Source organism: Amblyomma americanum, chromosome 8, assembly GCF_052857255.1.
Source record: "Amblyomma americanum isolate KBUSLIRL-KWMA chromosome 8, ASM5285725v1, whole genome shotgun sequence".
NCBI classification, from domain to species: domain Eukaryota; kingdom Metazoa; phylum Arthropoda; class Arachnida; order Ixodida; family Ixodidae; genus Amblyomma; species Amblyomma americanum.
This window is the reverse complement of record NC_135504.1, coordinates 72,277,075-72,304,613: the sequence shown is the minus strand read 5'-3', so window position 1 is coordinate 72,304,613 and position 27,539 is coordinate 72,277,075. Positions and strand designations below refer to the sequence as shown.

General features: G+C 42.9%; 1 protein-coding gene across 1 annotated transcript; it reads left to right on the top strand.

The window, feature by feature from the left end:
- The first annotated feature begins 4,527 nt into the window (after positions 1-4,527).
- Positions 4,528-27,273, top strand: LOC144102493 (uncharacterized). Its single transcript, XM_077635756.1, has 5 exons — positions 4,528-5,292; positions 12,699-12,761; positions 15,808-15,938; positions 18,202-18,292; positions 26,193-27,273. The coding sequence occupies exons 1-5, from the start codon at positions 4,642-4,644 to the stop codon at positions 26,904-26,906; spliced, it is 1,650 nt and encodes a 549-aa protein (XP_077491882.1). The 5' UTR covers positions 4,528-4,641; the 3' UTR covers positions 26,907-27,273.
- The last annotated feature ends 266 nt before the right edge of the window (positions 27,274-27,539 follow it).

Below are 27,539 nucleotides of genomic sequence, written 5' to 3'. Positions count from 1 at the left end.
GAGAATATGAGTCTCTTCGCTAGCATTGTTGCAGTTGACATTGCGCTTGACTTCTTTCTAGGTAAACCAAGCAAGTTGTGCACCATGAAGTGGCACTATTCGAACACTTCAGTCTATAAGCACTCGGGTTGGATGTATGAACGGGAGCCAACCAGTGATTTAAGTAGTTGCAATGGGGCTCTGGTTATAATAACACTGTTATGTTCTCCCCTGGGGATGGGGAAAGCTGGAGACTTTTTTTTCTAAATGCATGCATCTACACTTCACGTCTTTCCTGTAAATATCTACTTGAGTTAGGTTACTCTGCGTGCTCTGACACTCTAGATCAAAAAGCAGGGGGACTGCAGAACAGTCTCCTTGGAAGAAACGTGCCCACAAGAAATAGATTTGTGGGAAATCCCACGGTTCCGAACTTTTTATAAATATCAAGTGTTATCACATAACCTCCCACTTACACTAAACAAAAATACTCACACTTTAGGATTGAGTAGAATACATTTGAGATTTAGTTTTTTGTAATTGCTATCCTCTGGTAATACTTGTTTTGTTATACTTTTTGTTACGCCTTATCTTGTTTTTTTTTTCTCTTTCTGTTCTTGTGCTTCACTTCATGCAAAATAATTGTAATGTTTTTGCCATATTCCTTGAAAAGTGTTTTTTTTTGTTTGATGTCTGACTTATGTTATTTACCTGCTATAACTTTCAGTGCTCCGAATATTGTACAAAATTTGTATTTACTTTTGAAAATTAGAGGTAACGTGCCTGTTTTAACTAAAATATAATGTTACTGATACTGCTATGTATCGGTCTTCTTGGCCTTAGTCAGGGACACCCTCCAGGCACTTTCTGGAAAGTAAACATTGAATTGAATTCGATAGATTGGTCTGACTTCGAGGAAGAACTGTCTGATGCAGTGTGTACCATGAGTGTTGTTTCGGTAATGCGTTATTGTCAGCAGTCCCTACTTGGAAGTCTACAGCGCTAATCAGGTGTTGACACTGGAAAACGTTAAGAGCGGGCACAGGTTTCAGTCTACCACTGAGTGGTTTTGAAAGTGAAGAGTTCCTGTCTACCAAATGCATTTGTTTTGTTATCCACTACTATGCCACAAGAAATCTGCTTCTACCACTTCTATCGGACATGACTAAGATATTATCATTGTTTATGCTGGAAACAGCTCTGCTTGCGGCAATGTGTGAGGCTTGCGCTGCTCTGCTGTGCGTATTTTACAAGACAGTAGGGACAAGCCAAGAAGTGCCTGCTGTCGGCAAAGCACCTTTTCGAACAACTTTTGCGAACATTTACATTTCCTAGTGTTTCAGTGTTCTTGGCCATCCAAATACATCCTGGGTAATCACTGTCTTGTGTTGGCACACAAAGCACAGTACATCAGGCCTTGTGCTTTTTGAACCATGAGTTCAAAACCATGAGTTCCCCTTCCAAGTTCACTATGAACTTGAGTATTGGAATACACAAAGCATGCATACACAGAGTGCTGCATTGGCTTTGAAGCTTTGCTTCTGCATGAACTAATTTGCTGTTCTTTATTTTGCAGTCATTATAACTAATGCTGGAAGAATGTTTCAAATCAACTGCAGTCAAGCTATATGCAAACGCATAGCTTATTGCTCACATTCTGTGGAAGAGTATATTCAGTGATCCAAAGGGATGAAACTCTGCAGGCAAACCACATCGGTCTTCATATCCAACGTGCCTAATCACCAAGGCTTAAATTACAAGCATTGCACAAAATAGCATATGGGGCATTGCACTTAAGCATACAGGAAATGTCATCTTAAACCTACTTAGGCATACCATAAGCACGATGCCTCTTGTATTTTTTTTCCTGACTGTTATTTTTCATATCTTTTTCCGCCGAGAACTAATGGCGAGTCCTGAGTAACTTGTGTGTTTGTTGTCAGTCATTTATAAAGCAAGCATTTTAGCATTGCTTCTTGCGGTACTGCAGTTTGTATTTTACTTACACTGCTTTTCTCTGCTTAATTTTGCAGGCTAATATCAACGAGCCAAGGGATACATGCTACCAGATTAAGAAATCTTCAATACCTTTCCTCATAGACTCAATGGCCTGATGTTCATAGTCTGTAAAATAGCTTGTTTACAGACCTCAGTGCATGGTGTATATTGACAAAATGGGGTGCATAAAATGCCCCATCTATCGAGAGCACAGATACTGGGACATCAATGATGGTTATTGTTTATGATACCATGGGCAACATGGCCTAAGCATAAAGAAGGGTATACGTATGCAGGTCACCTTGTTATCACTTGATGGAGCACAGTGCAAGCGGAATATTTTTTTCCATAATCTCTCAAAATTTTTTCTGAAAGAATAAGGTGCAGTAAAAGTAATGCATTCTGTGCAGTGAGTAGCCATTGAATGCATGTACCTGTGGTGAACCATACTTGATCTCACTTCTGGTGCTAAAGGGCCTTTAGTTTCTGAAAATGTCTTGCCTTACTTGTCTTTGTTGTTACAGTGCCATGCGTGTGCATTTCTCTTTATTTTGTTTATTTTCTCGTCTTTTTCTTGTTTTTTTGCTTTAGTAGTGTTTGAGGCTTTGTGATCACAGCATCTGTACCAAAGCTGCAGTAGCAGCTTTTATTACTGCTCAGCCGGATATTCGGTGTTGAATTTTAACCTGTTCTGTTTTACCTGCTCTTGAGTGAAAGCCATAATTGGTTGCTAATTCAATGTTTGCAATATAATCTGCTTTGTTGTGGTTGGACATAGAAGTCTGATGATATATTTTATGTGTATAACATTGCTGACACTAGCCGGCTAAGCAGTATCAGTTCCTACATGTTTAACACAAACCTTGACATTTATTTCATTTCAAGGTTTGTGGTAACAACATGTATCTGCTTGTGTAATGAAGTGTAGCATTCTTATCTTTAGACACAATTTTTAAAATTTCGTGTGTTAAGATGGAAACCTTGTTTATGTCTATTACAATGTGTGTGAGTGTCATACGTGACGAAGTATGAACCAGCTTTGAGATGGGAGGGTTTTGTGCTCTTACGGTCTGCCGGTAATCATGAGCTTTTTGCTGGGTGAAATGTGAACTTTGGTCAGGATTCAAAGGACGAGATTTTACTTCTCAACTATGCTCTTTTTAATTGCTCCAGTGACAGTTTGTTCACATGTGCACATTATATTTGGTGTCTGTTTTGACCACTGCCGTGAAGCTTTTTGCTGAAAATGGCTGGTACTTATACATGGAACCCTTTGCAGTGTGCTGCGAGAATCGTTTCAAGCCAGCCATAAAAAATTAAGGAAAATGTTTTTAATGTATGCCTCATGATGAATGCCTCTTGTTTAATAACACGTGTACTGTGTGATGTCGGTGCATGTTAAAGAACCCCAGGTGGCCGATATTTCTGAAGCCCTTCACTCTAGCGTCCCTGATAGCCTGAGTTGCTTTGGGACGTTACACCCCCATATACCATCTTGTTCAGTAATAGATCTCAGGCAAGAGTACTTTTGTAGCGATAGCTACAGTACGCTAGCATTTTGAGCCTTCAGCGTGGCCACCGTGGTGGCGCCATGGCTGGTCTCATGGTTGGTCACGTGATGTGGAGCAGCTGCCGGTGGCGCGCCGCACCAGCGAAACTGAGTGGGGGGAATGGAGAAAGGGGAGGGAAACTTTAGGGAAACACTGTGTCTTTTTTGTTCTTCCAGTACACCGAAACTGCACAGTTAACACGGGCTTATTACTGTTTGCACCTTGAGCTTCCTTGCAATGCTTCACTGCAATTTTTTTCTTTCATCAGTGATGTGGGAGGGGCTATTTTATAACTCAACCTTTGGATAAATCGGTAATTTCTTCCATTCCCTGGAAGTCCGAATAATTGAGGTATTGCTACCCATCATGTTACCTTTAATTGTTGCATCATATGAATTCACTGATTTCATTTTGTTACTGATATTGCGTGGTCACATCACCTGTTCCATACTATTAAGGAGAGATCTGGGTCAAAAAGGGGCGATTTTAATTTTAGAAATTGAATTCTTTTTTTAGTGTTTCTGTACCTTTCATATCTCTTTTAATTATAAAAGGTTCAGAGCTGGAAATCATCCGGGAATTATTAAGAACTCGGTTAATGCTGTGTAATCAAACAATATACATTTCTGTGAATACCATTTTATTTAGAATAGTACTGAGTCAGTATAGTGTTTTATCTTTTGGTTGCAAAGGCCTTACACTTTTTTTGGAAAAGAACTCTGGGTAATGTCTGCTTATTTATATTTCGTAAAATTTTTAAAATCCATATTCAAAATTTAATTATTCACAGAATACTAATAATTGGACATCTGGGTTGGTGGGAATTATTTCTTTGCCATGTTCCTTGCATAAATCCAAAAAGTTTAAACATTTGCTTCCAAGTACTGTACAGTTCTTCTCTACTGAAAGGCCTAAACTCTGCATCCAGATGTTTGCTCAAAAATAAGATATGGTTTGATTTGATACTAATTTTGGCTTTTGTTCCTTAGTTATAAACAAGCTCTGCCATCTTGTGCTCTAGGTTTTAATGAAAGTGCTCTGGTTTTGAAATGCAGGATCAGTCGTGGCAGACCACAACATTGGCGTGTTTCCTGGACAACGTCCGCCTGATGAAATGCGCCCTGTCAACCACAGTGTGCCATCCAATAGTACAAGCATGAATACTCACCGGGACAAGCCCACAGGCAAGCAGATTCACCAGTGCGCCCACTGCGGCAACATTTTCAAGAAGAGATTAGAACTTGTGGAGCACATTCACACCCACGCAGGCGACCGCCCGTATCATTGCAGTTACTGTGATAGCGCATTCTCTAAAAAGAACTACCTGGTCAGACACCTGCGCACCCATACAGGTGATCGTCCATACCGTTGTGACCATTGTGGCAGCAAATTTTCAGTAAAGGGCAATTTGGAGAGACACCTGCGCATGCATACGGGTGATCGTCCGTACCGTTGTGACCACTGTGACAGCAATTTTTCAGTAAAGATCTCTTTGGACAGGCACCTGCGCTCGCATACGGGTGATCGTCCGTACCGTTGTGACCACTGTGGCAGTGCGTTTGTAGAAAAGAGCCACCTGGTAAATCATGTCCGCATCCACACTGGTGAGAAGCCGTTCCAGTGCCAGCTGTGCCCCATGGCATTTGCACGAAAGGCAACCCTTGTGGCACACGTGCGGTCTCACAAGGGTGAAAAACCATTCCAATGTGACTCGTGCTCAAAGGCATTCTCAGTTAAGAGCAATTTAAAACACCACAAAGAGACTAGACACTAAAGGAAGAGCAGTGTTCCATGGTGCCCTTTGGGACACGCTTTTGTAGCTATCCTGTTGGCAACCAGATAACAGCATGCTAGCTAAGTGACCTATGAAAAGTGTTCTATCCTAACATGGTACTCGATTACTGTCCCGAAAGATGCTTGTTCGGTCCAACCGCGACGGCCGCATTTCGATGGAGGCGAAATGCTGAAGGCCCTTGTGCGATGTCGATGCACGTTTAAAGGACCCCAGGTGGTTGAAAATTGCCAGAGCTCTTCACTGCGGCGTCGCTTGTAGCCTGAGTCGCATTGTTGCATTAAACTCCATAAACCAAATGAAACCTTATGTTCTTAGTTTGATTTGCAAGCATGGTGTAATGTTGACCCTACACTGGCACCTGGCTACTCTATTTCTTATTGTTGAACCACGAGCCTACTATGCTTCCAGACATGTGTGGAGTAGAGGTAATTGTGACACATAGGGATGACATCACTTACCATTAAAGAAAGGTTTTCAGTGATAATGTATCCAGGATTTATACCTCGTGTTCCCAACTTTCTGATGAAGATCAGAAGAAGAAAATCTGGCCTTATTGTTTATTGAGATTTATTGCCCTAAGCACACTTGTGTTCATTAAATGTTTTATCACTTTACAGATTCCCATTGCAGCAGCTCTATTTGCATAACGTCGAAAGAAAACATGCTGCTGTGTGATTTTTTCAGTGCGGCATTCTAGTTCTAGCAGAATGTATGAGAGAAGAGAACAAAAGATTGCATGGCTAGCTTTTGTTTTTAGGTTTTAAGAACTACTTTTTTTTAACCATAAACATTGAAAGAGGTTCACTGCACTGGTATCACTTGTCAGATTGCTCTTTCTGTGCGGCGTGCAAATGGCATATTTTGTGGAATATCGTGGCCTATTTTCAGCCTTTTTGTCGGAGTAGCAGTTGTGCTGGAATTGTGCTTTGAGTTAGCTTCTCTGTAAGCTGTACATGTTATGGAAGCTAGCCTTGTTGCATTTTCACAAGGTGTTTATGACAAGAAGGCTATTGGGTTTGTCACCACTGATGCCAGTTTAGTTGCAGTTGCTTTGATTCATCATAGGCTGTTCAGCCATTGTGCTTGCAGAAACAATCACTTCGTGGCAGCGAGAAGTCTTTCAGCATGTTTTCAGTTTACATTTTATTTCTTTTTGTGAGTATGAGTATTTTGTTGCACCTGCTGCCAAAAAGTGGTCTCAACATTTCGGCTCTTTGCTGCGCTTATTTCCTTTATTTGTGCTCTGTACATTACATTCAAAAGCATTGGTACTCTTTGGTTTCCCATCTGTGTAAGTTTTAGCCCTTCCCATTATTTCTGGCATCACTAGCTGCATTGGTCAGCTCTGTGCCTGCAAGATTACTGCTCTGTGTGGTTGCGTTCCCTCACTAATGACACAAAACTGGACAGATATATTTTGTTGGTTGGCTTGGAGAAAGACGCTTTCATTCTTTTTATCAGCAGTCATTTACCTGAGTTAGGGTTGGTAACAATTGGATGAGCAGCAATCAGAGCTGCATACTTAAAAACTATTCCCCAAAGTGTGGTTGCATTCCTGTTGTCTGAAACACTTGTGGAGAAACACAGTGCAGCATTTGTGGAGTGCAGCTATAATCTTGTTAGACATGTATGCTGGTCATAAAGGTTCAACTGGCATCATTGTCTTTACTTTATCGGGCTGTGTTTGCTCACAGTTGCGCTGTATTGTTTGCAATAAAAATGGTTATGTGGCTCTTTTTTGCTGTACTGATGTTTCTCCAGCAACAAAAAAAAATGCATTTATTGCCAAGAAAATTGGATGAAAAATGTTCCCTCCACCTGATCCAACCTCAAGATATCAAGATCAAAACAGCTCTGCAGTGACTGTTTATAAGAGAATGGCAGTGTACCCTCAACAACCCACATGAAAAAAATTGTCTTGATGCACTGCGTGTATGCTTGCAAAGACGGCTGCTAGTGGGGACACCTATATTTTATGTCGGTAGTGTGTGGTGATGTATCGATTTGGGTCGGCTCCAAATTGTTTTATGTGTCTCTTTGGTGTTCTATTTCTTGTTTTCATCGAAATTAAATATTTTTCGTGCCTTAAGACATATAATTTGTTATTTTTTCAGCGCAAAGCACTGGATGTTTTATTGTGGAAATGCAAGAAATTGGGTACAAAGTGTCATAATTGTTGAAAACACCAACCTAGATATGCCGCAACTTAAAAAGTAAACATCCGAAGGATTGGGGAAATAATTTTTATTCCGAAGGTGCACATTAGGATTGAAATTGAAACAAAACAAATGATTTTACAACTGGCTGCAAAATATGTGCGGAGAAAAATGGCACATGTCTTGCTACCCCACTCACTGTTTCGTGAAATAATATTTACTGCATTCGTCATGTTGCGTAAACAATCTAGTTTATTTGTAACGTGAGGGGTTTAAAGTTCACCACAAACAAAGAGATCGCTGTTAGATGCTGTCCACTCACGGAAAAAGCTATGAGTTCACTTTTTACGCATTCGTGTCCCTAACGTGTCAAAGGGTTGAAGTGTGTTTTGGAGTGAGTTGCTATTCCACTTTGTAGCAGACGGATAAAAAATGGGATACAGAGATACCAGATCACTATCGTGGCGTTTTAGGCTTCACTTTTTCTATCCTTGAAGGTATTGGTGAGCACTACCAAAATATGGAAAGGGAGGAACACACAAGACAAGTGCTTTCTAACAACTGTTTATTCTCTGAAGAAGCATGACTATATACACATATTAACACCAATTCATACACAAAAGAGGGAAGAGCACACGACGCTGACAAGAGCGATATGAAGGAAAAATATATAATAATAAAATATCAACACGTGCCTTTACAACAGCCGAAGAATACTATTCCTGAGCTAGTTTAATTCAGTTCTCCCTAGCATCACCGAAGGAAAGCTGACGCATTGGTTATCTGGAGCAACATGCATAGCGAATGCTTCGATAATTTCGCGTTCCCGTCTGTTTCTGGCTGGACCTATTACCTTGGTGTTTTTTAGCATCGGGGTGCATTTGCAGTGTGCGCAATGTGGTGCCAGATTTCCGGATTTTGCTACTTGCTTGCATAATCTTTCGTACTCTCTGAGCCTCTTGTTCAGGCATCTACCCGTTTGCCCTACGTAGGTTCGTTGACAGCTAAGTGGAATGCTGTAAATGACGTTTTCTTCACACTCTCGATAGGTGATGTCGTGTTTGACGTTGCACCCAGGTTTCTTTTTGTGGTCTTCATTCTCGTTGACCTTTTTGCACATTCCAATGAGCCTATTGGGAGCTGAAAAAACCACCTCAACTCCGTACTTGTTCGCTGTCTTCCTTAGTCTGTGGGAGATGTTATGAATGTATGGCATTACAACGGGGCATCCCTCATAGCTCGGTTTCTTATTCTTATCGGACCCAGTAACTTCCCTTAGTAAGCGTTCTGCAATGACGCCAAGTAACTGCTCCGGATAGCCACTAGCCCTCAATCGGGAAACCTGTTGAACAATGCTGTGAATAATCGAGTGGGGGCATGATTTTTTTATAGCTAGTTTTAAGCAAGGAGTTGTTACAGCTCGTTTAACAATCTTAGAATGACCAGAATCAAATCTCAACAGTGGTTTTTCTGCCCTAGGCTTATACGCCCAGCAAGTGTGGTTGTCACTGCAAGTCATCAGCAGGTTTAGGAATCTAACCTGGCAGCCCTGTGGGGTTTCAGATGTGAACTCAAGGCCAGGAAAAGCACTCTTCCATTCATTAAGAATACCTTCCACGTTTATGGAGTCGGTTAGGCTGTTGGGAAGGCAAAGCAGGTAATCATCAACGTAGCTAAAGCAAGCTAATATATTGTGCGTATTTAGTATGCTCGATATCTTCCAATTGTCGTGTGCCAAAAAAATGTCGGACAGCACAGGTACCAAACAAGATTCAATACTTATGCCTCCTTTTTGCAGAAACATTTCACCTTAAAATTCCACGTACAAGGAGCACAGGTAGCATTCAACCAATTCAAGAAAGCAGTTAACATTCATTCCACACTGGTTTTGAAATCTAACAGTTCTGAAGTGTTCAATGCTCTCTTCTACAGCTTTCAAGGCGGCGCTCCGTGGAATGCTATAATACATGTCAACCACATCAATTGAAAGGCACACCACCGGGGGGCTTGATCTTACAAAATTGACGATTTCCTCAGACCCTTTAACTATGAACGAGTCCCGAATCGGAAGGATCGAAAGATGGGCTCTTAAAAATTGAGACAAGCAGCGTTGCCAGGTCCCTCGGTCTTCAACAATGACCCTGAAAGGCATGCCTTCTTTGTGTGTCTTGATTGTGAAGAAAGGCTTTAGACAGGTCGCCTTGCACTCTGTGATCTGTTTCTGCAGCTTTTCATTTCCGGCGGAGCCGCATTTCAAAGCCACACTGCTCTGAAGTTTGGCAAAATTATTTTTGCTGATTTTGGCGGGATCGAAGTTCTTTCTTAGTCCTTCCAAAGCCTTACTTTGATACACGCCTCTGTCAATGACCACGAACCGACCTGTCTTGTCTGAAGTCATCAGGCAGAGGCTGTTGTCTCTCAGAAAGGTGATAGTATCCTTTGTCGTGTTGTCTCGTGGCTTCAGCTGGTTAGCCTGTCTGATGGTTCACACTGCTTCAATAATGCATGCCGCTCTTTCCTTGTTGGGCAATCTGTCTGCTATTTCATGAATCCTCGCGAGGTTCTCAGCCGGCCCGGGCTTCGGATGAAGTGCAAATTTTGGTCTCTTGTCTAGGATGTTGCTGACCTGTTGAGGCAGCGTGCACCCCGAAAGGTTGATTGCTCCGTGATCATTAAACAGAAATTACTTTGGTCTTTTTGGAAGACTAGCAAAGTTCGCTTTCCATAGCTGTTCGCCGCATGCTTTGGCGTGTTGGATGAAATACCTTGTCATCTGTCGCGAGGCTGCTTCATCCAGGAAAGTCGCACATATCACGTTGATGTGCATCCTGAAGAGCCGTATTTTTCTCCAGCTTTCTGCTCGAAGAATCTTGCAGAGCCGTCTGGATGTCTTTTCTGCAGGGGCCATACTTCCAAGCATCGCTGTCAGAACTGGGTTGGAAATTCCATGGCTGAGGGCGTATGAGAGAGCGCGAGTGTGGAACCTTTCTTCTGCGATGATTCTGACGAAATAGTGCACTTTTAGTAGGGGAGGAAGATGAGGAACATTCAGGCCCGATGTACTGGAAATTAAAGTCAAAAGAGCTACAACTGAGGCTAGTTGGAAATGCATCCTTGAAGGTATTGGTGAGCGCTACCAAAATATGGAAAGTTACGAACACACAAGACAAGAGCTTTCTAACAACTGTTTATTCTCTGAAGAAGCATGACTATAAACACATTTTAACGCCAAATCATACACAGAAGAGGGAAGAGCACACGACGCTGACAAGAGCGATATGAAGGAAAAATATATAATAATAAAATATCAACACGTGCCTTTACAACAACCAAAGATTACTATTCCTGAGGCAGTTTAATTCATGCTAAAAAACACCAAGGTAATAGGTCGGGCCAGAAACAGACGGGAATGCGAAATTATCGAAGCTTTTGCTATGCATGTTGCTCCAGATAACCAATGCGTCAGCTCCCCTTCGGTGATGTTAGGGAGAACTGAATGTCCATTGTCGCTCACTAGCACTCTTGGTATTCCGTATCTGGCAAAATGGACTTTCAGCCTGAGTATCAGATAGTTTGACATGGTTGCCTTTAGTTGGTCCACTTCCCAACAGTTGCTGAAGTAATCAACTGTCACTAGAAAGTTTTTTCCTTTGTGCTCGAAGATGCCGCATCCGACTCGTTCCCACGGGTACCTTGGTTCCGGGTGAGGCATGAGAGTTTCTCTCGGCTGGGAACGCGAATGCTTTTGGCACACTTCACATCTTGCAATGTAGTCTTTCAGTTCTGCGTTCATCGGCCAGAAAACACACTCACGTGCACGGCGAAGACAGCTCTCAATTCCCATGTGGGCTGCGTGAAGCTTCTGTTTGATTTCCCGACATTGGGACGAGCAGCCAAAATCCCTTGTAAATGAGGTCATTTTCAACTGTGAGTTCATCTCTGAATGGGTAGTAGACCTGCATGTCTCGCGGCACTTGGTGCTTTGCTTGTGGCCATTCTGAGACGATGATTGCTTTTAGCTTTTGCAGGGAGTCATCTCTCTTCGTAGCATCGCGAATTTTCTCCAAAGTTTCCTTGCGTTCACTACGTTGATGCTTTTGAGTTCACCTTCACTGTCTACACTGGGAACGAATCCCCTTGACATTGTGTCGGCTAGCAGTGGTTATTTCCTTGGTCTGTGTTCAATGGTGCTGTTGTACCTTTGCATTTGGAGTATCATTTCTTGCAGCCATCTTGGGACTTGATCTAGTCTCTTCTTCATGATAGACTGAAGAGGTTTGTGGTCACTTATGATCGTTGTAGCTGTTCCAAAAGTGTACTGATGAAATTTGTATGTTGAAAAGACGATCACTGGCATTTCCTTTTCTATTTGTGGGTAGAGCAGTCCTGTCAGCGTTAGTGCTCTGCTGGCGAATGACAGGTTTTCCGTCCTGAAGGAGAGCTGCTCCCAGTCCGAGGGCGCTGGCACCGCACTGTGTCTCGACTGGGTTTCCTGTAGGATTGTATGCGAGAATAGGAGCTCTTGTCACTGCCTCTTTAGCACTTCGGAATGCTTGTTCTTGCTCTTCTCCCCAAAGCCATGGTGCGTCTTTGACTGTGAGCTTTCTCAGTGGCCCCAGCACTCGTGAGATTCTTGGCAGGAATCTGGAGAGATAGTTAATCATTCCACAACATCGCTGTATGCCTTGCATATCAGTTGGTTGGGGCATTTCTTGAATTGCCATTGTCTTATCAGGATCCACTTTCATTCCTCTTTTGTCATTAGATGTCCTAGTAAAACGGTTGTGGCTGTGCATAGTCGTGTCTTCTCCTTATTGAGATGTATTCCTCTCTGCCGGCATCGCTGAAGAAGGTTTTCAAGCTGTCATGATCTTTACCCGCGTCCTTTTCAGTTTCACCTACTCCGTAGACGAGAATATCGTCTACTATGCACAGAACTCCGTTGAGCCTTGAAATGCCATTTGCAGTCTTTTTTGGAAGGTTTTGCTGCTTACCGCTAGTCCAAACGGTAGGCGGAGCCCTTGGTATCGACGATTGGGCGTTTGGAACGTGGTCTTGAGGATTGATTCTTCATCGAGGCAGCATTTCCAGTATCCCTCTTGAAGATCTAATTTTCAAAAGGTCTTGGCTTTTGCAAGCTCCGGTAGGACATCGTCGAGAGTAGGCAGCGTGTGGCGCTCTCTTTCCAGTGCTTCATTTAGCGCTTGTGGGTCGATGCAGATTCTCATGTCGCCATTTTTCTTTGTTGCCGTGGCCATTCGGCTAACCCACCGCGTTGGCTCGGTGAGGATTTTTATGACTCCTCTTTTTTCCATCATCGCCAGGGTTTTTTCCAATTGTGGTTTTATGCTGACAGGCACTCTGCAGCTTGTTATGGCTTTCGGGATTGCTTCTTGTTTAGTTACAAGGTGTGCTTGTCCCGGTAGCGTTCTTAATGCTTCTCCAAAAACGTCTGGGTATTTTTCCACTAAGCTCCTTGTGAGGTCTTCTTCTGGAGTGTCAAATGTTGCTACTAAGTCGTAGTAAATTGTTATGAGACCCAATTTTTCTGCTGTTGTTCTTCCAGTTAGAGGTGTGAGCTCATCTCCTACAACTACGATCGAATTCCAGGACATGCTTCTTTCCATCTGCGGCTGTTACCTCAAGTTGGGTTTTGCCTTTCGAGCAAACTTTGCTTCCATTTCATGCCCGCAGTGTCATTGAGCTCGCTCTCAGCTGTGGTGGACGGACGTGTTTGGGTGTTATCACGTCAATTGCCGCACCACTGTCTACTTGAAATTTTACTTCGTTTCCGTTCACCTCTAGGAGTGTGTGGACTGAGCTGGTCTTTTCATTGTTCACTGCCAATTAGTCCTCTTCATCGCTATTGACCTCCAGATGAGCCACTACTCTGCTGCTTTCGCATACTGCTGCGAAATGGTACTTCTTTTTGCACTTCATGCACACTTAATTGCTTCCAAGCTGGGCAGGCTGCTCCTTTGCATTCGTGGCTTCCTCCGTAGTACTTGCATTTTGTTGCAATCGCCATCGAAAGAGGTTTTTTTTTTCTTTGGAGCTTTTACTATTCAAGGTGCGACGATTATGCTTCGATCCTTACAGCGTTGATTTCACTCTCACTTGCAGCTGAGCCCTCTTTATACGCTTTCATCTGAAGTTTTGTAGCCTCGTGAGCAAGACACACTTTGACAACTTTCTCGTGGGTTGGATCATTGATCTTTAGGATGTCCGCTGGGGCTCTCTCCTGAATTCCTCAGACGATCTGGTCGCAGATCACTTTATACCGTTCGTTTCCAAACCCGCAGTCGCGCGCTTTCAATTTCAAGTTTGGGAGAAAATTATCAAACTACTGTTCGAGATGCTGCATTCTCATTCGGAAGACGTATCGCGAATACAGTACCTTCTGCTTCTGAACCCACGCCCTCGTCGTGGGTTTGAATCCCACTTCTGACATCATGTTTCGTGCCTGTTTATATAGGGATGGCTGAATAAACTGAGGACTTTTCTGTGCTGGGGGATAACTGAGATTTTATTTCTGTCTCGGCTACAGAGGTCTGATCAGGAGGAATGCAGATATGGGTCTGTTGCGCAGCAGCTCGAGAGGCGATGCTTGCAACGCGAGACGTCGTCTGCTCCGTGTTTACATGAGAGTGAGGAGGAGGGCAGGGGCCAACGGCTCGTTCGTCTGGCGCGTTGCTCCTACGTTTGGCGTAGACCCGACTCGTCGTTGGTGTGGCTGGCCATCTATGGGAGCCTCTTGTAACACTAGTCACTGTGGAAGTATAAGTGAGCTCAGAAGTGCAATCAAGCCACCTTGCCGAACTGCAGTGCAGCATATATACAACTAGGATAGCTTTATTCAAAAACAAGGGCGCAGTTATACACTTAACTCCATGAAGAAAAAGATTGCAGTAATTTAGACATAAGAGCACCTCCGCACATAAGGCTATAATGAGCGTGTATACTTGTGTGCAGTAGAAATGAAAGAAAATTCAGCTCAAGTAGATATTCTTCATTACTGTTAACTCGAAAATGTTGTACATAAATAATCTTAATTTATTTCCTTTCAGTGTACAGTCAATAGGAGGCAAAGAAAATGCTATTTTAAATCGGCTTGAGCCACCAAAACTGCACAACTACACCTTCAAAGGGGGAAGGAACAAAATTTTTGCCTTTTGCATTTTTTCATACATTGGTAAATATAGATAACCACGTGGTAATCAGCTAGGTATACCGGTAAACATACTGATTGCGGTCACGCAGTCTTACAGAAACTGCAATAGCTGTTTGTTCAGTCGCTTCCATTTCGACTCGTCGGGAAGGCTAGTATGGTTAAGAGACACAGGTTAATAAAACCGCAAAGGAGTCGCATGCAGCTCTTTGTACATGTTACGTGAGCACTAAATTTACATATTACACCGCTTCACTGCTGAAACCAAACTGCATGAAAGAAATATTTTAGTATAGCGTTAAGTGGACAGGCTTTATATGGAGCAGGGAACACGGCGTGGAACAGATGTCAAGTAAATGCTATGGTTAGGGGAATTACGGCAGGCCACCGGACGCCGTTCTCCTCTTCTCGCCAGCTTCGCTCTAATCGTCTTCATGAGGTCTCTCACACGCAGGTTCTCCCTGGATCCCTGGGCAGCTGAAGATCCTTGCGTGATATAACCCCTCGGGCACGGCAGGCGGGGCCACTTGGTTGACTGCAGTCCTAGTGGAACCACGTCCACTGCTATTAAGACACTGTAACCTGCAACTGTAGGTCGCTGACTATTGGCAACAACGCAAAGGTGGAATTAACGTAATGTGGCAACATTTATGTTTACATATTAGAGAGAGGGTGTGCAGATGGTGACTTAATTGGCACTCACAAAGTGAAGAAGGCCTTCTGCTTTGAAACGATTATCTTTAAATATTTACCCTATGAATCTCCCATTACTGAACACCACAATGTAAAAAAAAACATATGCTCCTTGTTTTCGGTGACTGTTGGCTTCCATCAAGGGAGGGGAAAGCCTCAGAGTGCTTACCAATGTTTCAACTAGAGGAGTTTCTGTCCAGCTGCAACCGGTGGCGTGGTACGACTGGCTTCGTTGACCTGAAAAACGAAAAAAATATGATGAAAAAATGAAGCAGCATGGCAGAGCGAAATTCAGGGGAACAAAAAAAAAGGAATGAGAGGGAAAGAGAATAGGGGCCGAGATTAGAAATCGCAAAAGGAAGGGGGAATTAAAGAATGCGGAAGCCAAGGGTTCTAGCCCAGTTGGAAATCTTCAACTGGAAATTCAATTGGCAGTAACAGTTTTCAACTGAGAGCAACTGGTCCCAGTTGGAAGCCAACTGGTTCCACTTGGAAACCCAGTTGGAGCCCAACTGGTCCCAGTTGGGGACCAAGCGGGAGGCAATTGGTCAAGTTTTCCACCAACTGGGAAACATCAATTCCCAGTCGAGAGCCAAACAGTAGGAACTGGGGACCAACTGGGAAGTAAGTGGTTCCATATGTGGGTCAAGTGGGAAGCGAAAATTCCCAATTGAGGGCCAACTGGACAGAACTGGTCGTGGCTAAAAACCAAATGGGAAGTTGTTTTTGTCCTTGGAGGGACGTCGAGAAGGAAATAAATGCTGCTTCGGCTCAGCACATAGCACAGTCATTAGGCACAAAAGTGAACGTAATGTGTAATTAGATGGAAGTTGGCTTATCGGTGAACATCATTCCGATCGCACTGTGTGCACTTCATGTGAAAACGCCCGCAGGCGCTCTCGTGGCGAACAATAACACTTCCTTCAAAACTCGAAACGGTTATAGCATGTGCCGACACGCATATGCTGCGAACATATCGTGAGCACGTGTTATAGCTTAATTTTTTTCCCCTTTTATTAAGCACGTTCTCTTTCTGTCTCAATCTGTTGTGGCATAGGCGTTTCGGGCATGGTCACATTATATATATTTATTTATTTATAATTGCCCAATCACCCAAAACGAACTTCCATTTCGAAGACCGTGACTGCCGCGACTCGCCGTGACTACAGCCATCAGCGGACCGGGCACGCCGGCATCTCGTTGACGTTCGTAACGTATTTTGTCAAGAATAGCTCAAACTGTGCACGGTGATTGCAGCTATGAGAAAGTAATTTGTTACAATTTAAAAATTATTAACTTATTTTTCATGCTAGAGAAAATAGAGTACTAAATATAAAAAGTTGCCAATGCAAAACATATCCATTTGACAAGCTGTTCCTATCTCTGTTCGGCCGTCTCCGCTGCTCTCTTCTCCTTTTCATAGTAGCCAAGTGCCAGGCGACAACCTTAGGATTGGAAGAGTTTATCTAGTCTATACTGTCATTTAGCTGCTGCTGGACTATCCCTCTGTGCACCATATCAAACGTTGCGATACAGCCGCCCATTACATCTCCGCATTTTATGCTCAATGCTGCACATGTGATGCGTGGTTCCGGTGATAGCGCGGCGAGTCGGCGACGAAGCGCGCGGTGCACCTGTGGGGTCTCTGTGGTTACCATGGTATCGGCACATACGTACAACTGCTCATCCGCCACGGCGAAGCGCACGCCGCACCTGCTGCTCCTCTCCGGTTGCCATGGTAATGTCGCATGCGCACAACTGGCCTCTCCTGGCCACTGCCGGCTCTACTGGTAGTCCAGTGTAGCTCTCGCTACAAAAATTATTTGTAAATTATAGGGTCCACACAGAGCTATTCAATTTGACTCGAATACCCATAAAGACCACCTCTATAGATCTGTTGCATTAGAATATGACCCTCGAAATCATTTAACGGTCCATTTAGTACAGACTTGATCTGTGAAGAGCCCTTATTACCCAAGGCCATCTGAACTTCACTAATCTGCCCTCTAAATCAACATAGGGCTGCCATATTGTCATTGTTGAACTCTCACAGCAGATAAATGTTCATGCTAATGGCATTTGGGTTTTTTATGCACTTATTAGGCTCTGTTCTTCTGTTTACAGTCCAATCTAGGCCAACGACCACAAGCTGTTGAGAAATGACCTTTCTGTTGCGAGTGCATTGATATTTATGGCCTATAAATTAACATATGCAATCGCAGTAATGTGTTGTATGTGCACACCTGCAGCATTAGCACTACCACCAGATGCCTTTCCAATGCACGATTGCCTGCGTCTGCAGATGAACAATGCCCTTATGTCTTTGAGGCTTTTCACCTGTGTATGTGACTATGCTGTGCTTCACTTTGCGGGCATCAGAGCCAGTATGCTGCCAACTACGCTGTCCCACAACGTTTTGCTCACATCCTTTATAGCTGCATATTCAATTATTTGCATGGGCAGAGATGAGTGCATAACAAGAAATGAGGTGGTGAATTGGGCACAATTAGTTCATCAACTTCATTAGCCTGACTACGCCCACTGCAGGGCTCTCCCATGCCTCTGCAACTAACCTTGTCCTTAGCCAGCTGCGGTCACCGTATGCCTGCAAACTTCTCAACCTCATCCACCCCCCTAACTTTCTGCCGACCTTCGCTACGCTTTCATTCTCTTGGAATCCACTCTGTTACCCTCAAGCACCAGCGGTTATCTTGCCTTCATATTGCATTACCGTGGCTAAAATGGCCAGGATTGTGAATGATACCCTGTGTGATATTTTTTGGAGCCCGTAGAAAAACATCAGGTTTAGAACTTTGTAATCATATCCTGAAGCACAATGCCATTTGTACTATTTTTTTGCAGCGAGAGCTACACTTGGCTACCGGCCGAGCATATTGCTACGGTCCGGAGAGGCCAGTTGTGCACATGCGTGGTGGCCGTAGAGGAGCAGCAGGTGTGCCGCGCGTGACATCGGAGCACTGCCGCGGCCACGCACTAACTCTACCCATGGCGCCGCGCGTGACATCACGTGCAAGAGCGGTGGTGCGCATGCACAGCAACCAGAGAGGAGCAGCTGGCCAGCCTTTGCTGCTGAGGTTGCGCATGACAAACGTGGATGCCACGTGCTGCTGCGTCTATAAAATGCGGAGGTGACACGGTGGCCGTATCACAGTCGTTTCGCATGGGTGACGAGAAAGAGAGCCCGGCCGCTGTTCAGCAGCGATATCGACAGATCAATTTCTCGCTACGTATAACCTGGCATAGCCGAGCTAAGCCACTGCCAATTTTTTTTCCATCCTTGCTATTTGAAATCTGCCTGAAAGAGGAGAAATAGGCAGTTGCATGTGCTAATGGTATTCTTGATCTTGCTTTTTATCCCTTGGACCTTTTAGTATTGCTCATATCCTGTCTTTGCTCATGTACTGGGATCAAGCTCCAACTTGTTCCACTGCTGTTTGTTTCTGGTTTCCACTGCTGTTTGTTTCTGGTTTTCTTGTTAGCTTAACAACATCCTTGGAACCTTCTGATGAGAGTATATGTCATGATGGAATGGAATTAGGAGTTTCTCCATTGTAATCAAACATTTAGTGATACATTGTGAGCAGAAGCATTTTCTCTGCTGCTGCTGCTGAATGGGATATATGCTTTATTTTATTTTGTTTTGGGTTTAGTGTTTGTAAATATTCTGTGTAAACACTGCTGGTTGTAATTTTTCTTATGTGTTCTCTCGGCACGTTTATTTGTATCCGCAGCATTGGCGGCAATGTGTTAAACGAAACGACAACTCACCAAAAACAAAACATATCATGAGAGTATGATGGAAATTAAAAGATCTCTATTGATATTGTAAAACTTAAGCACTGTAATTAGAGAAATAAGGATCTGTAGTGTTAAATTGGCATAGGAATAAATTGTAGGGGACACTTAAGCTCTGCCTTCCGAGTGACCAATAATTAATTTAGCTGCCATGTGCCATGGTGTGCAGTTTTCTCACTACCCAGTGGGCAGGTTGTGATGATGCCATAAGGTCACATGACCTAGGTGGCCCAGCTGCCTCCTAGGTTACTTTCTGGGGACTGCCTGGCAGAGCCATGCCCGTGACTTTTCGCTCACAACGCCAGCAGCACTGATAATTGATTTTTGGGTGAACGGGGCCTTTAGGCCCGTTGCAATGAGAACGCATCATACCTACTGAAGCACCATCTCGTGGTGAAACCTTGCTGTTATCGGTATATCCCATAACATGACCACACCTGTGTAAACTATTACTTATTTCTGGATAAGAAGTGTCCATCATATCTGATTATAATTTATGCTCTCTCCAATGCACCTTTTGAGAAATGCTCCCTTCACCACGGTGGCTTAGTGGTGAGGGCGCTCGGCTACTGAGCCGAAGTTCCTGGTTTCGAACCTGGCTGCGGCAGCCACGTTTCGATGTAGGTGAAAGGCAGGAGTGCCCATGTACTGTGCAATGTCAGTGCACATTAAAGATCGCCGAGTGGTCAAAATTATTCTGGACAGGATTATGGCAGCTCTTTCTCTTTCTTCTTTCACTCCCACATTCTTCCCTTTTCTTGTGGTGTGGTCCTGGGTGTCCATGACATAAGTGAGACAATTACTGTGCATTTCCTTTCCTCAGAAACCATTTTTCAGTTTTCAATTTTTGCATCACTAATGATGTGCTTTCAACTTTCATTCCTAGATGGTGCCACAGTGTTTTACATTTCTTGGTTGACATGGTAGCCATGTTCCACTGAAATTTCCAAGGAGGTACACATCACTGTACATAACAACTCTGGGTGTGGAGACTGAAATCGTCGCTGTGCTCTACCATCACTGCCTAATTATTATTTGACGGCTGTAACTGTGTCAGCTTTAGTTCATTATTTTTTTCTGGTGCATGATTGTCGTCATGCTCACTGATCATTGTTTCCAGCATAGGGGCACATGAAACAGGCTCATTGACTGTTTGAAAAATTCCTGGTAAAAACTTTTTATCGCATTTGTCACAAAACCATTGTGGAGTCGAACACCTTAGACAGTAAGCTTTTTGTTGTGGTGAAAAAGTATTGATGCCTAAAATTAAGCTGTCGGTCTTATTAAGAGTGTCTGTCTTTCCATGCTCTGTAGGTGGAATTCTTTTCCTCGTGTTTTGTATTACACATTTAAGTTGCCATGGGCTACATTTTTCTGTTCAATGCAAATAAACTGTTACCTTTTTTTACTGGTTTTGTCAAACACTGAAAGGTAATGTAATTGTCACTCAAAATGTGTCATTCTAGTTCAAACCAGGCTGTGTTTTTTGTATTAATGTGATGACACCTAAAGAAAGTACCTTTTTCAAGCTTTCTCTGGTGGTGCTTCAGATCTGCTTGCTTTGCTAGTAGAACTTGTTACTCTAGGTAGGCCGAAATTTTGGCTTAAGTTATTGTGTTGGGGGACATAATGTGGTGCACACAAACAGATACTTTGCTTACATGAATTGGTTTAATACCAATCCTGATGACACTGCAGAGCGAATTCAGGAATGAACATATGCGCTACGGTAGTGTATAGGTTGCAGGTGAATTGGATAAAAATTGGGTTTTTTTGGGCCTTACCCCACACTGGGGCTCTGTCGGTCTGCTACCGGTGTTTTGTACCTTTTAATTTGGTCACAAGGTGCATCCACTTCTCTAATTCCTTATGAGTTCTTTTACAGCTTAGTTGCTGGCATCAGGTAAGTACCAACGCTCTTGCAAAGAAACCTCTTGCTTTAAAACTAGGGGTTCCACTCAAAGGCCTTCCCTTCTTGCAACAAATGTGTTGAGGGGGCAACAAAATGGCCTCATTGGCCTAACAGTGAGTGCGTACTTTCTACCTGTGTATCTTTCCTCCAGTGTATGCACTCTCACTTTTAAAGGCAATGGAGCTGTTTCCTGTTTCCGGTAAGACTGCAAGGGCTCCTGTATTGTTTGTTGTTTTCATGCTGGTGCCTTAGCAGTTTTACTGCATTCAACTAAAGCACTGTATTGGCCTCACCACTGATTCATGTGGCAGAAGGAACGGTGAACCACTTATGACTGGAAAGGCAGAACAACCACCGTGCAGGGGATTCAATTAAGGGCCTTCTTTCTAGCTGCCGGTGCTCTCTATTTATGTGCACAATGAGAAATGAGTCTCTTCGCTGGCATTGTTGCAGTTGGCATTGCACTTGACTTCTTTCTAGGTAAACCAAGCAAGTTGTTCGCCGTGAAGTGGCGCTATTCGAACATTCCAGTCATTAAGCACTCGTGTTGGATGTATGAACGGCAGCTGTCCAGTGATTTAAGTGGCTGCTAAGGGACTTTGGTTAGGATATCACTGTTATGTTCTCCCCTGGAGATGGGGAAAGTTGGAGAATTTTTTTTTTAAATGCATGCTTCTACACTTCAAATCTGTCCTGTAAATATCTGCATTAGTTAGGTTACTGTGCGTGTGCTTGAACTCTAGATCAGGAAGCATAGGGACTGCAGAGCAGAATTCGATAGAGTGGCGGGACTTTGAGGAACAACCGTCTGATGCAGTGTGTACCATGAGTGTCGTTTCGGTAATGATTTATTGTCAGCAATCTCTACTTGGAAGTCTACAGCGCTAATCAGGTGTTGACACTGAAAAACGTTAAGAGTGGGCACAAGTTACAGTCTACCACTGAGCGGTTTTGAAAGTGAAGAGTTCCTTTCTACCAAATGAATTTGTTTTGTTATCCACTATTATGCCACAAGAAATATGCTTCTACCACTTCTATTGGACATGACTAAGATATTATCATTGTACTGGAAGCAGCTCTGCTTGCGGCATCGTGTGAGGCTTATGCTGCTTTGCTCTGCCTATTTTACAAGACAGTGCAGACAAGCCAAGAAGCGCCTGCTGTCGGCAATGCACCTTTCTGAACAACTCTTGCGAACATTAACATTTCCAAGTGTTTCAGTGTTCTTGGCCATTCAAATGCATCCTGGGCAATCATTGTCTGGGGTTTGCACACAAAACACAGTACATCAGGCCTTGTCTTTTTTGCTCTATGAGTACAGCCAGATCTCTTCCCCTTCCAATTTCAATATGAACTTGAGTATTGGAATACACAAAGCATGCATACAAAGAATGCTGCTATGGCTTTGAAGCTTTGCTTCTGCATGAGCTAATTTGCTGTTCTTTATTTTGCAGGCATTATAACCAATGCTGAGAAGACAAGATGCTGGAAGAATGTTTCAAATCAACTGCAGTCAACCTATACGCAAATGCATATAGCTTATTGCTCACATTCTGTAGAAGAGCATATTCAGTGATCCAAAGGGGTGAAACTGCAGGCAAACCAAATCAGTCTTCAAATCCAACATGCCCAGTCACCAAGGCTTAAATTACAAACATTGTAGAAGATACTTTATGTGGCATTGCACTAAAGCATACAGCAAATGTCATGTTCAAACCTACTTAGGCATATCATAAGCAAGATGCCTATAGTACTTTTTCTTTCTTGTCCATTATCTTTCCTATCTTTTTCTGTCGAGAACTAATGGTTAGTCCAGAGTATTTTTTTTGTGTGTTTTGTTGTACAGTCATTTCTAAAGCAAGTGTTCAAGCATCGCTTCTTGTGGCACTGCAGTTTGTATTTTACTTCCACTGTTTTTCTCTGCTTAATTTTGCAGACTGATATCGAGCCAAGGGGTATATGCTACCACAGGAAGAAATCTTCAATACCTATCCTCATAGACTCAATGGCCTGATGTTCATAGTTTGTAAAATAGCTTGTTTACAGACCTCAGTGCGTGGTATATATGGACAAATGGGGTGCATGATGCCCCTTCTATCGAGAGCACAGATACTGGGACATCAACGATGATTATTGTTTAAGATACCATGGGCAACATGGTCTAAGCATAAAGAAGGGTATACGTATGCAGGTCACCTTGTCATTTGATGGAGCACAATGCAAGCAGAACATTTTTTTTTCATAATCTTTCAAGATATTTGCTGAAAGAATAAGGTTCAGTAAAAGAAATACGTTCTGTGCAGTGAGTAGCCATTGAATGCATGTGCCTTTGGTCAACCATCCTTGAGATCTCGCTTCTGGTGCTTAAGGGCCTTTAATTTTTCGAAATGTCTCGCCTTGTCTTTGTTGTTACAGTGCCATGCGTGTGCATTTCTCTTTATTTTGTTTATTTTCTCGTCTTTTTCTTGTTTTTTTGCTTTAGTAGTGTTTGAGGCTTTGTGATCACAGCATCTCTACCAAATCTGCAGTAGCAGCTTTTATTACTGCTCAGCCGGATATTCGGTGTTGAATTGTAACCAGTTCTGTTTTACCTGCTCTCGAGTGAAAGCCATAATTGGTTGCTAATTCAATGTTCGCAATATGATCTGCTTTGTTGTGGTTGGACATAGAAGTCTGTTGATATTTTTCATGTGTATAACATTGCTGACACTAGCTGGCTAAGTAATATCTATTCCTACATGAGTTTAACACAAACCTTGACATTTATTTCATTTCTAGGTTTGTGGCAATATGTGTCTGCTTGTGTAATGAAGTGTAGCATTCTTATCTTTAGACGCATTTTTATTAAATTTTGTGTGTTAACATGGAACCGTGCTTATTTCTATTACAATGTGTATGTTAGTTTCATATGTGACAAAGTATGAACCAGCTTTGAGATGAGAGGGTTTTGCACTCTTACGGTCTGCTAGTAACCATGAGCTTTTTCCTGGCTCAAATGCCAACTGTAGGGAGAATTCAAAGAAGGAAATTTCACTTCACAACTATGCTCTCTTTAATCCCTCCAGTCACAGTTCGTTTTTATATGCACATTATATTTGGTGTCTGGTGTCCAGTGAAACGGAGCAGCGAAGGACTGACTTTGCAATTCGACTGAGCCAGTTCCACTCGGCCAGCTGTAGCTATCACGTCACTTCAGGTTTATCCAGACCATAACCACAGCCTTTTTTGTGTGCTTTCATTTGCTTGTTTTGCTACCTTTAGTCCTCTAAAGGCCTAAATTGTGATTTGTTTAGATAGTTACTCATCTTGTGACAGGAATGAGTTTGAGGCCTTGAAGTTAAGTCATGGTACAGACATAAGAGAAGCTGTAGATATTGCAAATAGGAATGGTTGTGTAAATATTTGAAATTTCTATTATAAATATAACATGTTTGTTATTCGGTTTGTATTCAGTTCGAGAAATTAGTATCTAACAGTTTTTGAATGTTGGAAAATTTTGAAATACTTAGCAGAAATCGAATACTATGCTGACTTTCATTAATCCATTCATGGCAAAACCAAAATATTTCCAAATTATTCAAATATTAGGTTTAAGGTGTCTGTCAGGTAAACTGTGCAATGTAATTTGTTTCTGTCCTTCATCGGGTGGACCGTTATCATACGGGCACTGATTGGCTTGGACATCAGGCAAAATTCTGCTGGTGGGTTGGTCACATCACATGAACTGAGTACATGACGGGTAACCACCTGCTTCAAACTATCATAGATTGAGAACACATCTTTTCATCACCAGCAGCAGCAGCCTGACTACGCCCACTGCAGGCCAAAGGCCTCTCCCATGTCTCTCGAATTAACCCTCTCCTTTGCCGGCTGTGCCCATGATATATCTGCAAGCTGCTGAATCTCATCAGCCCACCTAACTTTCTACTGCCTCCTGCTACTGTAGCAACAGTAAAAAAAAAAGCTATGGAAATTTTCGTTGGAACCGATTGGACATTCCAACTGGTTTTATTTGGATCTTACAATCGGTTCCAGTTGTGTTTTTATCCAACCAACCAATGAACCTCACTGGATCCAGCTGGACCAACAAATTGGATGCATTAGGCCCTAGCAGTTAGTGCATCCAGAAAATATTCACAAAATATACCTCACAATATGTGCAAATTATTTCTACAACTTAACATATTATGAATATGATAAACGAAAACTGATTTGTGATTACATTAGAGAGACATTGTGTCTTGTTCTTCCAGTACACCGATAATGCACAGTTGTCACAGGCTTATCACTGTTTGCACATTGAGCTTCGTTGCAAGGCTTCACTGCATTTTTTTTGTCAGTGGTGTGGGAAGGGGCATTTTATAACTCAACCTTTGAATAAATCGGTAATTTCTTCCAGTCCCTCGAAATTCGAATTAATGAGGTTTTGCTACCCATAATGTTACCTTCAATTGTTGGATCACATGAATTCACTGATTTCATTTTTTACTCATATTGCATGATCACATCACCTGTTGCATATTATTAAAGGGACATGTTTGTCAAAAAGCGGCGATTTTCATTTTAAAAATTCAATTTATTTTTTTTACTGTGTTTATAACTTTCATCTCTCCTCTTTTACATATAAAAAGTTCAGAGCTGGAAATCACCCAGAAATTAATAAAACACTCGGTTAATGCTGTCTAATAAAACACTACACATTTCTGTGCACACAATTGTATTTTGTACAGTGCTGAGTCAGTATAGTGTTTTATATTTTGGTTGCAAAGGCCTGAACTTTTTTGAAAAAGAACTCCGGGCAATGTTTGCTTATTAATATTTCATAACATCTTTTTATTCATATTCAATATTTAAATATTTGCAGACTACTAATAATTGCACATTTGGGTTGGTGGGAACTATTTCTTTGCCATGTTCCTTACATATATACAAGAAGTTGGAAGATTTACTTCCACTGGACAGTCCTTCTCGACTGAAGGGCCCAAAATCTGCATCCTGATGTTTGCTGGAAAATAAGATATGACTTGATACTAAATTTGGCTTTTGTTCCCTAGTCATAAACAAGCTCTGGCATCTTGGGCCCTAGGTTTTAATGAAAGTGCTCTGGTTTTGAAATGCAGGTTCAGTCATGGCAGACCACAACGTTGGCGTGTTTCCTGGAGAAAATCCACCTGATGAAAAGTGCCCTGTCAACCACAGTGTGCCATCCATTAGTACAAGCATGAGTACTCACCGGGACAAGCCCACAGGCAAGCAGATTCACCAGTGCACCCAATGTGGCAACATTTTCAAGAAGAGATCACTCCTGGTGGAGCATATTCGCACCCACACAGGCGACCGCCCGTATCATTGCAGTGACTGTGATAGCACATTCGCTTATAAGAACAGCCTCGTCAGACACCTGCGGACCCATACGGGTGATCGTCCATACCGTTGTGACCACTGTGGCAGCACATTTTCTATAAAGAGCAATTTGGACAGACACCAGCGCACGCATACGGGTGATCGTCCGTACCGTTGTGACCACTGTTCCAGCAAATTTGCAGCAAAGAGCAATTTGGACAGTCACTTGCGCACCCATACGGGTGATCGTCCGTACCGTTGTGACCACTGTGTTAGTGCATTTGTAGAAAAGAGCCACCTGGTAACACACGTCCGCATCCACACTGGTGAGAAGCCATACCAGTGCCAGCTGTGCCCCATGGCCTTTGCACAAAAGGCAACCCTTGTGGCACACGTGCGGTCGCACAAGGGTGAAAAACCATTCCAGTGTGACTTGTGCTCAAAGGCGTTCTCAGCTAAGTGTAGTTTAAAACACCACAAAGAGACAAGACACTGAAGGAATAGCAGTGTTCCATGATGCCCTTTGGAACGCGTTTTGGTAGCTATCCTGTTGTAACCAGATAACAGCATGCTATCTGGGTGACCTATGAGAAGCGTGCTATGCTGTCATGGTGCTTGACTGCTGTCCCGAAAGACCAGGGTTTGATCCTGGCTGTGACGGCCGCATTTCAATGGAGCCGAAATGTTGAAAGCATGTGTACTGTGCGATGTCGGTGCATGTTTAAAGGACCCCAGGTGGTCGAAATTACCAGAGCCCTTAACTACAGCGTCGCTCGTAGCCTGAGTCACTTTGGGATGTTAAACTCCATAAACCAAATGATACCCTATGTCCGTAGTTAGTTTAATTTGCAGGCATTTTTTAATTTTTAATGCTGACACTACACTGGCACTGGGCTATTTCGTATGTTCTTTTGGAACCACTAGCCTACTATGCTTCCAGACTTATGTGGAGTAGAGGTAATTGAGACACATAGGGATGACATCACTTCCCATTACAGAAAGCTTTTCAGTGATAATGTGTCCAGGATTTATACCTCGTGTTCTCAGCTTTCTGATGAAGATCAGAAGAAGAAAATCTGGCCTTATTGTTCATTGAAATTTACGGCCCTAAGCACACTTGTGTTGCTTA

Coding starts and splice junctions, on each gene's coding strand:
- LOC144102493 (XM_077635756.1), top strand. CDS start 4,642: ATGCGCCCTGTCAACCACAGTGTGCCATCCAATAGTACAAGCATGAAT. Junction 12,762..15,807: donor TAACCCACCGCGTTGGCTCG/GTGAGGATTTTT, acceptor AACTGGTCCCAG/TTGGAAGCCAACTGGTTCCA. Junction 15,939..18,201: donor TCCCAGTCGAGAGCCAAACA/GTAGGAACTGGG, acceptor ATTTTTTTGCAG/CGAGAGCTACACTTGGCTAC.